This window comes from Gouania willdenowi, chromosome 15 (assembly GCF_900634775.1).
Source record: "Gouania willdenowi chromosome 15, fGouWil2.1, whole genome shotgun sequence".
NCBI lineage: Eukaryota > Metazoa > Chordata > Actinopteri > Blenniiformes > Gobiesocidae > Gouania > Gouania willdenowi.
The window spans coordinates 36,327,689-36,346,134 of NC_041058.1; the positions used below are offsets into that span (position 1 = coordinate 36,327,689).

At 41.5% G+C, this 18,446-nt stretch overlaps 1 protein-coding gene across 1 annotated transcript; it reads right to left on the reverse strand.

The window, feature by feature from the left end:
- Positions 1-6,056: 6,056 nt before the first annotated feature.
- Positions 6,057-18,298, reverse strand: polr1c (RNA polymerase I and III subunit C). Its single transcript, XM_028469275.1, has 9 exons — positions 18,174-18,298; positions 18,017-18,088; positions 17,667-17,774; positions 14,817-14,949; positions 14,112-14,243; positions 12,670-12,822; positions 7,244-7,393; positions 7,048-7,164; positions 6,057-6,295 (listed from the first exon to the last, which is right to left on the reverse strand). Exons 1-9 carry the CDS (start codon positions 18,243-18,245, stop codon positions 6,177-6,179), a joined length of 1,056 nt encoding a protein of 351 aa, XP_028325076.1. The 5' UTR covers positions 18,246-18,298; the 3' UTR covers positions 6,057-6,176.
- Between the last annotated feature and the right edge of the window lie 148 nt (positions 18,299-18,446).

Consider the following 18,446-nt stretch of genomic DNA (forward strand, 5'->3'; position numbering starts at 1 on the left):
AAACTTCTCAGCGCAGCGCTGAGTGAGAAGCAGAGAAAGAGGGAAAGAAACACAAACACACACCAAACCTCCAGCCAGCTGCTTGTTAATTACAAGTGCGAAACGACTCGTGGACCCACTGAACAACCGCTAAGTTAAACAGTTAAAAGATTCTTTGAAAGTTTAAAACCTGCCGTTGGGGTTGAAGAGTTTTTTTCACGTCCTGCTAGTGTGGGGAGGGGCTCTGATGTCTCCAGCAACACGGAGCAGCCTGTGGCAGCCGCTCTGTTAATAAAGTGGATCGGCAAATGCAGCAGCGCGCATTGGCCGACACCAATACACGTAAAACACACAACAATCAATTCAGAGTCCTGTATGTACAAAGTGTTTGTCGGGACCAGGGTAGCTGAAATACAAGAGTTAAGCAATCCACAGTCATGGCATTATGTGGGCTCACAAAACAATCCCGCAGATGACATCGCGCGTGGAAAGACTTTTGCCTACCTCAAAGAGAACAACCACTGGAGCCAAGGTCCTAAGTTCCTGAGGCAACACCCATCAAAGTGGCCAGTCCTACCAGATTTCAGATAGCACAGCTTCTCTTCTGCCCAATCCACATAAGTTCAGCCTCTTCCAAGATTTATTGAAGGCGACCTGCCCATAGCGGCCAGCAAAGATTATAGCCCTTCAGCAGAAGATTTCCGCCAGGCTGAACTAAGAACACTGAGAAGAGCACAAAGTGACAGTTTCCCTATGGAAGTGGAGTACCTAAAGTCTGGTAAACCCTAACCCAGCTACACCATCTAGGAGCTGAGCGAGTCTTTGCAGAGATACGCAGGCGCTATTGGATATTGAGAGGGCGACAAGCAGTATGCAAGCTTCAGCATGAATGTCAAAAATGGAGAGCTAAGCCAGAAATACCCAAAAAGGCTGACCTGCCTCCAGCCCACCTCTGACTCCAACATCCAGCATTCTATTCTATGGGGATGGATCGTTTTGACCCCCTAGAGGTCAAAGTAGGAAGAAGAGTTGAGAAACGCTAGGGCATACTGTATAAATGTCTAATAACCAGAGATGTGTACATTGATCTCCTTTGCTAACTCGACAGTGATGCCTTCCTGATGTCCTTGCGCAGATTAATCACCAGGAGAGGTAAACCCCACGAAGTTTACTCTGACCAATGGACAAATTTTAAGGGAGGTAATGCAGAGTAAGAGCAGGCCTTTAATGAACTAGCTCCCCTTCTCAAAACTCAGTTGGCACCACAACAGATTAAATTTCACTTCAACCCACCAAAGGCCCCACACTTAGGAGGAGTGTGGGAGAGAGAGATAAGATCTGTGAAATATGCCCTCAGAACCACCTTGGGAATGCAAGTTGTCCCTGAAGAAGTGTTGAGAATGGTGCTAGTGGAGATCGAAGGAATACTAAATTCCAAACCTCTGGGTTATGCATCGTCAGACATCGCTGACCCAGATCACATTATACCAAATACTCTCTTGATGGGGCGACATGATTCTTCTTTACCAGAGGCATAAAGTTAAAAACTATCTGGGAGAATCACCCTCTCTCTCTGTCTTCAGCCCGTTATGGGGACATGTAAAACTGATGGGGGATTTAAATCTTGGGCTACTAAGGGGCTGGGAAAAATAGGAGACCTTTACAACTCTCAAAAGGTGCTGATGACATTTTAATAAATAGTTGATAAATATAACATACTCCATAATCATTTTTTTTAAATACCTACAGTTGAGAAATTTCATTAGAACCCACCAGAATCAAACATTATGCATCCTCGAAATGTCTACCATGGAAGAATTAATGAAGGTGAATTGTTTAGAGACGGTTTAATATTCAAAATTTACAGATGCCGAGTAGACGGAAGTAAAGAAATGTCTGCAAGACGACTAGAGACACAGAGAGAGGTCCTACAAGTGGTAATCTCAATAGAAAAGTGGGAGGAGCCATGCTCTAAAGCACAATCAAGAACTATTAACACTCGCCTGAAACTAATACAATACAACTGGTTGATGCGAACGTATATCACTCCAGAAAGACGGAACAGATATAACAGTGCTATACCTGATGTTTGTATTAAATGTGGGAAAGAAAAAGGCAAGTTTTTTCCATTGTATTTGGCAATGTACAGAAATACAAAAGTTCTAGCAAGAAATAAAACTATGTAATCAAAATATTTTACAGATTAAAATACCCTTAACCCCACAATTTATATTGGGTCTGGGGACATGTAAACAGTGGCTTTTTACAGTACCTAAAATTACAGAAATATGTTTCTTGCTTTATTTTTATTGTTTCCCATATAATGAACCAAAAAGGACTGATTCACTGATCTGATTCCCAACCAAGATTTGGAATAACTCGAGGATGGGGTGGGGGTCGACATGTTTGTTTAATACATGTAATTATCTTATGTTGTGAAAACAATAAAATGAATGTTGGTTAAAAAAAATTGTTTTAGTATTTTCCTTAAATGTACCCACTTTATTTTTCTTTTTTGTTCTTTGCTTTGAAGTTAGAAGTTGAGTTTATTATCCTCATCAAGAGTTTGCATTTTTGCAAATATTCAGTACCAATTTAAAACATCCTTTAATTTGACTTCAACATCAGGAATTCCTAATGACTCAACCAATTGTTTTCATATTCCACAAACAATTGTCATTACTTCCTATTTATAAAATGAATGAAAAAAACAAATGCTAAAAAGTTTTAAAATGCGGCAGAAACAAACCCCCACAACTTTTATTTGTTCTGTTTTTCCTAATGCTTGTCTGATTTTTTTTTAATTTTAACTATTATCCTTGCTTTGCCATTTGTGGTTGTATAAATGTTCAGCCTGAAGCTTAAAATAAATAATTTAAACAAAAAACTTTAACATCAGCATTTAAACATCTTTTCTATTTCATAATATTTTTGTGCGATGTCTCACTATGGGTTGTGACCTCTGTCTACATTCCTCAGAAGCACTATTTCACTGGCCAATCCTGATTGGCCAGTGAAACGCAACAGTCTGCTGGGAGACCCTCCCACCTCCTATAAAAGGACACGGACAGGTGCGCACCATTCAAAAACCTCTTCTCCTCTTAGTTATCTTGTGTTTTCGTTCTGTCCAGTTTAACTGTCCATAAACGGAATTTTCTACTTTCCAGTCGATGGACACTGGCAGGGCTATCACCTGCTTTAAGTCCACACCAGGTCGAGAAGTGGTTAAAAAAAGCTGTTCCCTTGCTCTGCTCGGTGAGGGCTGTCCTTTACTGACGCAAGGCACATGGAACCTCGGACACGGTTGACTGCTCCTTCCGACCCTGCTGCTTTGGCAGGCACGTTGGTCTCCAGAAGCCTCTCACTCCGATGACAGCCCCGCTGCTAGCTCCGTGCCGCAAAACCGGAGCTCACGGACCTCAGCACACCTAGCTGTCAAGTCTGACCACAGCCCTTGGTGCCTCCGGGCTCCTACGCACGTCAGTCCCCCTCCTGGGCCCTCATTGTAGTGTATGGCTCCAGCTCCACCTCCAGCTCTGTACTCGAGCTTCAAAACTCCAGCAACCCAGCTGCCGTTCAAAACTCAACACTGTCCTCGACATCTTGGACATTCCGGCTCACTTTGGCCTGCATCCTTGCTAGCATCAATGCTAGCTGCCATGAGGTAGCACAAGCTAATCCACCTGCTCTTCTTGCCTGCATCAAGCGGTAATGGAGGCCGAGGCTCCTCCCACCGAGGGGACGGGATGCACTGTGGTTCGCCTTTGTCCATGTGGTGGGAGAATCTCCAATGGCACGAAGCCTGCTTGAATGGCGGTCAAATACCCGGGCTCAGTTTAAAGCATCGAGCCCCTCTGCTCCGCCTCCACAGCCTCAGCGAGGCCCGCCCGCCTGGCTCTAAAAGCCTCCGGCCCCAACAGCTGCTGCACCGGCACAGCACGCCCAATGCACACAGGCACAGAGGGAGAAAAAGACAGCCTGACCGCTTTCTTCTCTACCCCCAATGTTGGAGCTGTTTGTTCCTCAGCTTTGACTTTTTTGCTTCCACGTGTGCTCTCACTGCCGTCTCACGCCCCAAACCCCCCTCTATCAAGGCTCGGCCCTTTAATGATCAGGAGAGACGGACATTTCCACAAAACGTTCGGCTGTTGCACCTCACTGCATGTCCACAAGCACGCACTCACACACCTGTTCAAACAACAGTGGTGGGTTCATCACCCATGCCCCTAAGCAAAATCTGCCTCAATAAGCAGAGTGGTGACGGGACCCGTCATGCTCACCCGGGGAGAGGCCTTGACCCCTTCTTATTCGGGAGTGGCTTTTCTCCCGTCATTACTTTGTCCCCTGGAGTGAGCGGGGTATGCTTGTTCCGGGGGTATGGAGCCGTCCCACCGACAGGGAGCTCCTTCGCGGTGTGAGATGTCCCTCTGTTGATAGATGATCAGCCTATCCTGTCCTGGGCCTGTCCCTGCACTCTGTACCTTTCACCGCATGCCTTTTGGCGGAGCGGGTGAGATTGTTCAGGGTGTGTCTTACGCTGTTCTTACAGAACAGGTCTGTTCGGTTCAGGTTGTGTCTTTGGTTACTCGCGTTGATGGCTTCGGCCATCCTCGAGGTCATCCTCGTGATCCGGCATGGTTGCCTGCCCATGAGAGAATTCCAGGTGTGGGTGCCTCACATGGGCTCAATCCTGTGCGTCCTGGCGCACGGAGCGTTTTGGTTATGTCAGAGTGGAGCGACACTGGCGGGCCCCCGGCTTCCTCAAGGAGGGAGTGCCTATGGGTGCCATCACGACCAGGAAGGTGGTCTCCACGGACGCCAGTCTATCAGGCTGGGGTGGAATCCACAAAGGCAGGTCTGTGAGGGGCTGCTGGGATGTGGTCCTCCAGCAAGCTCACATGAACTACTTGAAGCTGTCAGCGGTGTTCTGCTCACTGATCCACTTCGTTCCATCTTTCAGGTGACATCATGTCCTGGTGAGGACAACCGCCAGCAATGCAGGTCCCGGGAATCATGAACGTGGGCATGGACCTGCTGTCCAGGGGTGCGCCGATTTACGGGGAATGGATGTCGCACCCAGATGTGGTGCGACAGCTGTGGGCCAGTTACGGACGGGCCAAGGTAGACCTGTTTGCCGAGGTAGAAAACGCACAGTAAGCAATGTTCTTCTCCCTGGGTAACTTGGGGGCTCCCCTCGGCATAGACGCACTAGCGCACGATTGGGCGCGTAATTTCCCCACCTTGTGCAGGGTGAGGGAATGCGGCCACTCTCTGATCCTGGTGGCTCCACATTTATTTTTACATTTCTGATAACCTACAGTACCTATAAGTTTGAATAAGTCAGCATTTTGAGCTTTTCATAGCCCAAATGACTAAACATCTCTACTTCCTGGTACGGCAGAGACGCTGAACAGTCTCACTCCGCTGTAAGGCTGGAGGAGGAGCCAGGAAGAGGCCCTTTCCCAAAGGCACGTTGCTGCTCTGCCTCTGGTCCCATAGGGTGTTTTTATGTGTTTGCATATGTGCAGTCAATTTCCCCCAAGATGAAAACCATTTACGTCCAAAGGCAGCTCTCTACGCTCCAACACAAACAACAGATGTGCTGCCGTGTCATGAGATATATGTTGTTGGGAGAGTATGGAGGCTATATTAAATAATTGTTTATGTTTTTTTTAATGGTGTTTATGATGTTGATTTTGTTTGATTAACACTTGCCAGCTGAAACATATGGATTTATTTGTGTTGACATTGGTGGTCTTGATTTGCAACCCCCTGCCTACTCTACCCTAGTGCTCACAGCACACTACTGGTTGGAACTAAATGTAATGTTCTCATTTATGTTTCACAAACTGTCACAGGTCCAGAGGACGCTAGCAGACCTAACCCTAGCCAACCCTAACTCTCCCGGCACTGGTTGTCCTTTCCCTAACTCCTTTAAGAAGTCTCCTTACACTTTTCCTTAACTCTGTGACGTCATCCATGGGGTTCAGGAAAAGTGGATAGGAAAGGAAAGACTTTAAAAGAACTAAACATTAAAAAAAAAAAAAAAAAAGGAAGAATCAAAGAATCAACTGTGCTGCGTTTAAAGTGTTCTTTAATGAAAATCTGCATGTACACACACACACAGATATATACATATTTACAAACAGGTGGATGAACTAACCATGTTCATGCTGATGCTAATGTTCATGCTAATGTTACTCCATGTGTGTGGAGTCCAGTTCATTGATGAACCTCTGACACTTGGTCATGAGGACTTTGACGGCCTCTGTGACCAGCACATCTGGAGGAAGGATCCCAGTGGACTCGACAGTAACTGAAGAACACAAAGACACGTACACGTCATTAACCATGGAGTCACCAACATAGGGTCTGCAGGCACCAGGCAGCCCACATCCTCGTCACCAATGAGCTTCGTCTAAAATCTGATTTACTTTCCAATCTTCAAACCCCCACTGATAAATATAGATGTTTATTTAATGATAAAATGTATACATCTTTAAACGTGTATTATCAGTGAAAAATTGTGACAAACGTTTTTAAGAGTCAGATTTGAAAACGGGTTGTGATTTTTTTTTTAAACTTAAAGTGGATCTTTGAAAAATATTACGTTAAATTAAAACATGTTATTGTTAGTTAGTATCTAGTAAAATAGGAACCTGATGATTTCCAATAAAATGTAATGAAAAACACCCACACTATAAATATTAACACCTATATTTTCATTGATTAGGAAACCTAACAAGGTAATCAATAGATAGGAAATACATTTGTAGTGTATTTTACAGTTAATTTAAGACCTGTTATCAGATGCTAACAGAAAGCTAACACAAGAGGAATAATAACTTTTAACAGGTTATTTATGAAAGGCTCAGTAATTGTGATGAATGTAATTGAACTTTAGTAATTGAGAACGTAATTGTAATTTAATTGTAATTGAACATTGGTAATTGAGAATGTAATTGTAACTGAAAAATGTAATTGACTTTAACACTGCAAGCAGGTGATCAGTGCTTATTTCAGTGAGTATAATATTAATAGATGTGATGGTATTGAGTAGTAACGTACAGATGAAGTGATCACGCACTCGTCCCAGCTTCACCAGGTTCTTCAGGTCGTTGTGTCTGAGAACTTCTCTGCTGCACGTGTCCAGACGACTGTTCACCACCACAGCCACCTTCCTCCCTGAGACAAAGCACAAACAGAGGACAGATCTCTTTAAACACACTCCATGGTGTGTGTGTGTGTGTGTGTGTGTGTTTACCGTCCACCTCCTTCACGTCTATGATTCCAGGAGAGAAGCAGCCCTTCAGCCTCTCGGCCTTGTCCCCCTCCACCTGCTCCAACAGGGTGATCTCTGGGAGGAGACGATAACTGGCTGTAGCCACTGGAGAGAACTTAGCGTGGTCTTTACCTGGAGCAGGAACAGAGGACGGAGTCAGCACTGTTAGCTATTAGGGCTGCACAATTAAACACATTTTAATTATGATTGTAGTTCCCAAGATCAAATTAACCTGATCATCTGCGATATTTAGATTTCAAACCAGGATTTCTGTGATTGTTGTGGCCTAGAATGTCTGATTTTCCAGCAAAAGTTGCATCATTTTGAGGCTTTATTTTTTTCGATAACTTTGCCTAAACTGGTCAATTTGCCAAAAAACTTGATTGCCTTTGAATTCTTTTATAACAATACAGAAAAGAGCTCAAATTCACAATAATTTAACAAGATATGGATTAGTTCTGTCCCATTTTTAAGGTTTCCAGTGCAGATAATATTAAACAGAATCAGTTTAAGTTTTAGAAACTAAAACAAAAAAACTCTAAAATAAATCAATGGTTCTTTTCCCGTGAGAATCTCATCACTGCACTCATAACTTTTGCTACAAACACTAATGATGCTATCAAAGATATTCTAAAATAGCAGAGGTTTATTCAGGTTATTTTCTTTAATAGCAAAAGACCATTAAACACTTGAGTTCATGAACTAGTACAGTATTATAGTGCCCGTCAGAAGTATGCATTCATATAGTGGGAGGAGCTTAAGTAGAGTTAATTATGGTCAAATGAGTATGTGTTTGAAGGATGTATGTACATAGAGGTGTACACACTCTGTAGTGTTATAAAGGGTTTATTTGCAGGTGTAAAATAAAATAGTGTGTGATTTATCTGGTTTAATTCTATGAGACATGAATATGATACATGAGTTTGTTTTACTCATTTTTACAATTTTATTTTGTTTGGTGTATTTTTCTGTAATGTATGTTTTTTGGAGTCATTATGTATGTTTTTGCATCTTTCTGTTGTGTTTTTGTGCATTTTTTGTATAATTGTTTTTTGTTGCCATTGTAGTCGTTTTGTGTACTTTTTGTATAAAAATTGTTTAGTTTTTGGCTTTATTTTACTCATTTAGTATATTTTTATTATAAATAAATACCATGTGAGTGTGTGTTACCGTGAAATGTTTGAGACACTGATTACCAAACTCCATAGACATTGTAGCGTCAATCAGAAAAACGACAAAATTGCACAAAACAAAACGTAAAGTTCCAAACTACATGAGTGAATAAATAAATTAAAGTATTATCTATAATTCAGCGTCTTTTTTTAAAAACAAAAATCATTGTTTACCTTTGAACTGAGTGGTCAGAGTTTAACTTCCATGTACGGCACCACAGAGAATCTGTAGTTTACCAGATGGAGAATTGAACGGGTTGAGTTCAATACGACTCTAGTGAAACAGTGCATTAGTGAACAATTACACAGACAGTTCTATGGTTTATACTATGGGAAACTTTTCAGTAAAAGACTCACCAGTGGCTGATGGTTTCAAATGATCTAGAGCCCTGTGTTTGAGATGCTAACGATAGCATGGTACAGGAGGAAGTGGACTCCGTGACCCGCGATTTACAGGAAGTTTGGATCACGGGAATAATTTTAAATAAACATGAAATATTAACTTATATGACTTAATGGTAGGGATGTAACGATTCACTCAACTCCCAATACGATTCACGATACGATTCTCTCACGATTTATTTTACAAAATGGGACTGTAGACAAATGATGACTGAAAAATATTCCTTTATTTTTTTTGGGAAAATACTATACTATTTTTCATTGTCAAAAGAATCCCTTGATAAACTATTCAAAACAATGCAATTTAACTAAAAATAAATCTTGAATGAAATAAATAAAGGAATAATACAAATGAAGAAGAAGCGTATTATTTAAATTCTGGTTCTATAGTAAACAATACAAAACTGCATAACAGTTATTTTTCTTTTTAAAAGTGCAACTGAAAATGTATTTTGTGCCTTAACAATTGGACTTTAAAACAAAAAAACAAGTCATTTAACTGTATTTACATCAGATATTTGTTTGGACCAGCAGAGGGCGCTGGTAACCCAGTGGTCGGTTGGCATGCAGATATCCTGCAGTGAAGAAGAGATGCTATGCTAGCAGACAGAGCTAATAGAAAAACGTGACTTTTATGATATTCACGTAATATTACAGATATTCTTTTGGTGCTAAAGGGGTAAGGAATCATTTATGAACATGTTTAAGAGTAGAAGATGGCCAGAAAGAAAGTATTAGCATATTTCGCTCGCCACCAACACTTCTGGGTCGCGCCCTAGCTGGTTAAAAAAAGTACTGCGATGTACAGCATCGATGTGAATCGTTATACCTATGAATCGATTTTTAACTGCCTTACGATTAATCGTTACATCCATACTTAGCAGTACAAAAAACGTTTTTAATATTGACCTTTTTTTTTTTTTTTAACCCAAACAAACTGCGACACAGTGACGTCATGAACCCGGAACCGGAAGTAGCGCCTTCAATACCGAGAAAGCCATAATCTTAAAATGAACATTTTGCTTCACCAAATTACTCCAAAATAACGAATGCACACACGAACTCATACCACATCGAGGAGATGTTCACCACACACACACAGACAGTTGTGTCACAACAGTCAGTTTGGCTGTTGTGACACAGTCTGTACCCAGACTAAATGGTGATTCACATGGCGGAAGGACTTAAGCTACGTTGTGTCGCCGAATGACTGAAATCACATCTTATTGGGTCACAGAATCTGTCGCAACACTTGACACATTCTGGACTTAGTCAGATTAGTTAAAATTGCGGAAATTTACGGTGATTGGTCAGAATTGCAGGGCTGCGCAGAATTTGCGGGAATTGGCTGAATTGGCTGCATATCTGATCAGACACTTTGTCGACCAGAGTCAGCCAACCACCACGGGGCCAACACATGGTTAAGGCTTCATTAAGATACCTTAATAACAAGTGAGGGACTGTTCAGTGACACTTTGAGTCACCTGGTGGACTGATGAGAGCTGCACGCTGGAATTGTTTCCAATGAGTTGAATTTGGTATTAACACTGTAATAATGCAGGGTTCACAGCGTAGGGGGATCACATGGTGCACGAGCCAGTGCAGAGGGTACCAGTATTTTTATAATCTTTGTTCCAGCCTTACTTTAGAGCCAAAAGTTCTTTGTTGAATTGGTGAAGATTATGAATAAATAAACGCAAATAAAAAGTCTCAAACACTGTTTAGACAAGAAAAACAATTCATTCAAAGACACGCTTTTGAAGTTTAAATGTGGTATTATGTGACCTGCAGTAATACTGGGACAGTTATGACATGTTATGCACATCACAAAGAGTTGAAACAACCCATGCAAGCCTGGAAGTCTCTTTTTGTCTAAGTGTGCAACAATTATTATGACACTACTGATTAAAAAAGGAATAAACAGCAAAGAAACTCCCCAACACACTTTTTTATTTGTGTAATTTTGTTGGCATTTTCTGTGTCTTTGAAGTCTTTTTGTATATGTTGTTGTAGTCATTTTTAAGTGGTTGTTAAGTGTGTCTTTGTTATTTTGTGTATTTTCTTTTAAACAAAAGTTTTTATTCATATTTCATGCATTACAAATTATGGTCACTCATATGTCATAACATTTATAAAGCTGTAGTGTCGTATCCTTTTAACAAACAAACAAAACAAACTCTATGGCAGACGGTCGTTTAGGCAATGCAAAATATGCGGTAATACAAAAGATAACAATAATCATAGTTGTAGTGATGAATTATGGTCATCGCACTTATACAAGAGTCAAGCATTGATGGAACCCAAACATTTATGTCAGTCCAAAATAAGTAATAACTGGATTCCACCTTTTCTTGAATAAGTCCATAGTCAAATTGAGGCTTGCTGTTATTTTTTCTGTTTCCATTGATCCACTGTAGGGGGCAACGGTTTCAACCAAGACACTGTAATCATCTTCTTAGCCACCAACACCAGTATTTTAAACAAGTACATATTTGGTTTATTTAAGTAATCAGGGGGGAGCACCCCAAGACAAAAGCCAGCGGGTCACTTTCAAAGATTTGAAATTTCATTCCTAATTTCCTCCCAGAATTTTTTTAATTTAGGACAATCCCAGAAAATGTGTGTGTGGTCTCCAACCTGACCACAGAGTCTCCAGCATTGGTCAGTTGTTTTCTTATCGAACTTGGAAATTAAAAAAGGAGTTTTAAAATATCTAGTATTTAATTTCCAAGCAAATTCTTTCCAAGTTGGACTGCTGGTCAGTTTGTGCCCACGTTCACACACTTGTTCCCAGATTTGATCTTCAATCACAATGTTCATCTCCAGCTCCCATCTTCCCCCCCCCCCCCCTGCAAACATTTATATAGATTTGACACCACCCCTTCACATTTTTGTTTCTTATGAAGATTAATTAGAAATCCTTCTAGTTCAGAAGGCTGCATTTTGAGGGAGAACCACTCTATGTGTGACGTCAAGAAACTTCTCAACTGCAGAAACCTATAAAAATCTGTTGAATTCAGCCCAAATCTTTCTTGTAACTGGTTAAAAGATAATAGAATTTCCCCCTCAAACAGATCATTTATCAGTAAAAGCCCTTTATTTGCCCATTCTCTGAATCTAAAATCCATTTTTCCATATTTTGTGTATTTTCATTGACATTTTGCTGTTGTTTTCTGTATTTCTAAAGTTTGTGTATTATGTTCATACAACTTCCAACTTCCTGAATCCTGGAATAGTGTATTTCTTCATTTACGCTTTAGTATATTTTAAATTCTTGGGTAATTTTTTTTTTTTTCTTTAGTATAATTCTTATTTGAAGCTTAATTTTTCACTCTAAACTCTTCACATATTGTTTGTTAAAAAGTACAGTTGTCCCTCGCTATATCATGGTTCACCTTTCGCAGCCTCTGTGTTTCGTGGATTTTTTTACAGTGTAATTTTGTGCAGGTTTATGTTTTAAAATCTACGAAGGTTTGAACTTTGAAAGTGTTTAAACAAGAGAGAAATGTTAATTCCTGTCTGAGAAAAGTGTATAAAGTGTGTGGTGAGGGGTTTTACACCCTTAAAACATGTATAATCATTGTAAAAAATAAAGTTGACTACTTCATGAATTTTGCCTATTGCGGGTTATTTTAGAACGTAACCCCCACGATAAACGAGGGACTACTGTAGTTCAATAAAAACTGATTTATTTTCCATAACATGATGAATAATGGTGATTTTTGATCGTGATTACAATATTGATGAAAATAATGATCATTTTTGTAACCGTGCAGCTATTGTTAATTCCACTCTTCCTGTCAAAGGTCAGAGGTCATGGTGTTGTGCTCTTACCGATGCCTTTCACACAGTGCATGATGATGTCCAGCTCCTGGCCAGGTCTCAGCTGAGCAATCATGATGTCATCGTGCACAGGACCAATCATGGAGTCTGCGAACACGTCCGCTTGGTTCCCAAGGGGAACCCACTGGATGTCCCTGGAATAAACTACGAGCAGAAAGAGAACAGATGGAGTCCTTAAGTGTTAATAAAAGGGCCTAAAATACAGAAAACACATTGTGACCATTTGTCCCCCCTAATTTAAGGATCCATCTTTGGAACATTCTATGCTCAGAGGACGTCCTCACAGCTCACTCAATAAGACACTATTTGTAAAGATTTGTATTATAAGTTGAGGGTGTGGCCAATACGGCAGAGCACTGTGTGTGTATTTATCAGTCAGTCACACACACGTGTCTGCGGGAGTCAGAATATTAATGACATCAGAATGACTGAACATCAACCAGCTTTAATACCAGGATGAGACATGCTCCATATGTAGGACGTACAGTGTCTGACTAGCAGCAGTAGTCACATCTGTTATACAATAGGGATGTAACAATTAATCGTAAGGCAGTTAAAAATCGATTCATAGGTATCACAGTTCATATTGATACTCGGAAAATTTAACGCCTACAACTCTTAAGCATGCTCATAAATGATTCCTTACCCCTTTAGCACCGAAAGAATATCTGTAATATTACATGAATATCTATAAAAGTCACGTTTTTCTATTAGCTCTGTCTGCTAGCATAGCATCTCTTCTTCACTGCAAGAATTTCTGCATGCCAACCGACCACTGGGTTACCAGCGCCCTCTGCTGGTTTAAACAAATATCTGATGTAAATACAGTGCAATGACTTTTTTTAAGTCCAATTGTTAGGGCACAAAATACATTTTCAGTTGCAATTTAAAAAGAAAAAGAACTAGTATGCAGTTTTGCATTGTTTACTATAGAACCAGAATTTAAATTAATAGGCTTCTTCTTCATTTGTATTTTTCCTTTATTTATTTCATTTAAGATTTATTTTTAGTTAAATTGCATTGTTTTGAATAGTTTATCAAGGGATTATTTTGACAATGAAAAATAAAAAAATAAAGAATAGTACAATATTTTCTAAAATAAATCGTGAGAATCGTATCGTGAACCCAGTATTGTGAATCTAATTATACTTTTTTGCCCCACTTTATATTTGGTTTGGTTTTCTGGGCCTAAAATAAGACGTTTGCTTAAATAAAAATCAAACACCGGTAATAAATTGAAGTTTGTAGAGCTGTGCTGGCTCATATGTATTAACAGTGAGAAGAGTGAATAAAAAGTACAACAATGTTTAAAATGTAACATATCTCAGCCAGTTTTTAATAGGAAGTAATCAACGGGATGAAGTCTTCAAATCACCACATTAACTTTGTTCAGGAGTGTAGAATGTGGATTTAAAGCCGTAGGGTGAACTCACCCATGTGGTTAACATAGAGCTCCCGTGGGTCAGACGAGTCTTTGCTTGCTCGAGGGTTCCTGGTGCACTTCACCTTCAGCTGCAGTTTGATGGTGTCGATCTCTGAACCCTCGTCCTCTGCAGACTCTTCAGCTGCAACACATCATCACATCTTCTAAATATGATGCAACACTAACTGTGAACCTGTAATCCTCCGTATGTTCACGTCATTAAACCTCAATAATCAAATATGTAAAAAGAATTTTTCATTGAGTCAAACAAAAACAACTTTACATTTTAAACATTTCAGTTAAATTTCCTTAAATCTCTGTTATGAACATTTCTGATGAAATATAAACATACAGCTTAGATATTTTTTACATTAGATTATGTAAATTTTATAAAGCTATTTAAATAAATGTCAAATTTGGTAAAGATTTATCAAAACGTTGTCATTATTGAACATCAACCTCCATATGTTTACCACCATTCAGTCATAATGGAGACAAGAGTGCCCTCACAATCCTTTTTAACTTAATAGTATGTCATGTATTTATTATTGGATCTTTTAGAATTGTTTTTAACTATTGTAATTTGCCTTTTTTAAATAGTTTTCTATTGTCAGTTGATTTTGTAATAGGTTTTAGGGAAGAGTTTATCAAAATGTATTGAAGCAGAAATGGAAAAAAAACTTGAAGTGCTTGGTGTGAAGTGACAGATTGGTACCAGCGTTCCTGTACTCAAACAGGCGAGGGTCGGCTCTGATGGGAATGAGGCCCAATCTGTGGGCCAGGACCTCATCCTGGACGATGGACGTGTTGTTGTAGACAAACACCTTCTCTATAGCCATCGTTGGAACCTGAAAGTCAAAGAAATACATTACACACCAATTATTCCAGTGCTGCAACTAACGATTATTTTCATAATCAATTAATCTGTCCATAAATTAACCGATTAATCAAATTGTTTTTTTTAAAACAGTTTATCTAGAAAGTACATTAAAACCCTGCTTAAGCTGATTAAACTGAAATAAGTCTATCACACGCATGCACAAACACTCGTGCGCGCACACAGTAACACACGCGATGTACACACAAACTTTAGGTTACTCTCACAACCCCGGTTCTATGAGTGAGATGTGATCCATGTCTACAATCCTCAGAAGAACTCCATTTCTCTATGCCAATCCCGATAGGCCAGTAAAACGCGACAGTTTGCTGGGAGACCCTCCCACCTCAAAAGGAGGAGACGGACATGCAAATAAGCAAACCTCTTCTCCTCATTTGAGAAAGAAGGGCAGTCTGGTGAGACATCTCACTCATAGATCCGGGGTTATGAGAATAACCTAAAGTTCTATTTCATAATATTATGTGAGATGTCTCACTAAGGGATATGGAAACTCTCATAGTGTAGACATGCTTATCCAACGGCACCAGTCTTCAGGGCAAAAGTCTGATTACATCAGGACAATAAAACCGCCCGAGCCACTCACAGGGCGGATACAGGAAAGCTGCTACACCCGACCATGAGGGGGACATGACAAGTCACTCTGCTTATTGGTGTGGGTAATGAACCCACCACTGTTGTTTGAACAGGTGTGTGAGTGTGGGCTTCTAGACATGCAGTGAGAGGCAACAGTTGAACATTATGCGGAACCTGTCCGTCTCTCCTAATCATCAGAGGGCTGAGTCTTGATAGAGGGGAAGACGGGGCGGGAGACGCACAATGTTTTCTTTCTCGGTGCCGGTGTGCGCTGTGAATGCTGTGCCTGGCGCAGCAACCCTCGGAGCCGGAGGTTTTCCAGACCAGGCAGGCAGGCCTCGCTGAGGCTGTGGAGGCGGAGCGGAGAGCCTCGGTGCTTTAAACAGGGGATCCTGGGGAGAAGGCGGCTGGACCGTCCTCTGCCGTGCCGGAGGAAACGTGGTCAGGGGCTTCCTGGGAAGAAAGAGACGCAGAGCCTCATGTTTATTCCTGGCTTCACAGCGCCACTGCATAGAATACAGCGGAGCCAAAGATTCCCTCAGGAACGATGGGTATCGCATTTTTCAGTGTCTGTCAGCTTAGCGAGGTCAAGCCAGTGAGCATTCTCCTAAACTACCATGTTGCCCAACACTTTACCTATAGACTGCAGTGAGCAGGTCTGGGTACGGAGACACATCAGCGATCGTGGGTATCTCCACCATTATTGCTGGGTCCTGAGACAGAACGAAATCCTCACCAAGTTCTGCTTGGTAGGCGGTGAGGAGAGAGAGGACATTCATGGCCCTGACCGAGAGGGCAGCCGCCTGGTAAGTCATACCAGACAGGTCTGACTGGAAACGGTCCGATTTTGACGGCAGCGTGGGTCTTCGTGGAAACACGGTAAGCTGACGTGGGAGTAGGTGCGCCACGACAACCTAAGGGACGCACTAATTTTATGAGCAGCTCAAAGAAGATGGAAAGGATTTGCCTCAGAGTGCCCCTGGAAACGAGGAGCTTCATCCCTTCATAGCGGGACCTGGTTTTTTCAGTTATAACAGCGGGCCAAGGAATGGCCAACCGTGTAGCAGCAAGTGTACAAACATCCACCATGTCCAGGCTCGTAGGATGGGAGACGGGCATGGAGCCCTCCTGAAAGGCAGCGAAGGCGGCCGACAGCCCATCCCAAGCCGGGGTGACAAAGAGCCTGTCCTCATCGTCCACACCCAAGAGGAGTGGGATGGAGGAGTCCTCCTCAAATTCTCCACAGTATACAATGAGGATATTCTCATCAAGCTACAGGTTCAGCTGGAGCAGCGTAGAGAGGAGAAACTTTTTCCCACTCCACCACGGCAGGAGCGCCGTGCGCAGAGGGAAAGGGGCCCTCTTTGGGCTTGCCCAAAAGACGTGCCAATCTCCTGTGAAGGCACCAGGTGTTGAACACCGCACAGTGCTGACAAGAGCCCAGAGATTTGACCTCCATTCGGGCATGTTTGATGTCCAGACAGCTCGAGCAGCCTTCATTCTCATCCTTGTTGTAGAGTCTCCCACCACATGGACAAAGGCAAGCCACAGTGCATCCCGTCCAATCAGGGTTGGCATAGTGAAATATAGTGCGTCTGAGGAATGTAGACAGATTACATCCCACAGTGAGACATCTCACGAAATATTATGAAATAGAACACTCAAGGTGTGCAGGTGGCTAGTAACCAGCTACATTTATTCCGTTACATTTACAAAAGTTACTTTTTGGGCACATAGTACTTGCCAAAGTAGATTTAATGCACTATACATTTCACTTTTACTTTTTGTGTAGAAACACTACTTTTACTCCATTACACTGAGTTACATTCCACTCACTACATTTACTTTGATCTATCACTGATTGCACGGCTTAGCCCTAGCCCTGCACATACTACACTAAAAAAACATTTATTTTTCTATAATGCCAACATTTTCATTCAAATAATGCTGCTCATGAACATAGACAGAATACATGCATTGCATACTTCTTTATATTACTGACTTGTTTTGGCAAAATACCACACACTTCAAAATTGATTGTAACTGATATATTAGAATATTATACATTATGTGTCCAGTAGAGTGTGTGTGTACCTCTGCCAACAGGATCCTCCTGAAAGCGTTGGCTATGGCTGCATCGATGCCCACCATGTCAAACTCTAGGCTGCTGTCATCTCCACGCACCATGTCAATCCTAAAGTTCTACACACACACACACACACACACACACACACACACACACACACACACACACACACACACACACACACACACACACACGATAAAACAAAGATTTAAACAGATATACCAGGATGGTCATCAGGATTCTGCAGAGCTTGATGATGAGGTCATCATTTGAATCAGGTGTGTTGGAAGAGGGAAACATCTAAAACATGCTGGATAGGGGCCCATGAGGACCAGGATTGGGCACCCCTGAGATATACCTTCTGAAACCACTGCAGGTCCCACGTGTCGTCATATCCGGGGTAGTTTCCGGGGAAGTCTGTAGAATGAGTCTGAAACAGCGGTTAAAGCTGTTAAAGTGACTCTCAGTGAGACTAAAACTGATGATAATCACCCGCTGAAACGTAACTCACTCACATTCTGAACACCGAACTCTCCCAGAATCACACGAGTCCTGATCTCCTCCACGTTTTTTTTCACTGCCGCCATGTTGTTCAGCCCCGGATTTAGCGCCGCCTACACTTCCGCTCCACTCTGACCTGCCAAAATAAAAGCTTTGACGTGGTCCCTGGCTTTAGAAACCTTCTATCAAACTATGGCCTGTATGCAGCTCTTACAGGGACACAGTTCAGCTTAGTTTATCTTAGCTCAGCTTAGCTTATTTTTTTTATTTTTTTTGAACTTTTTATT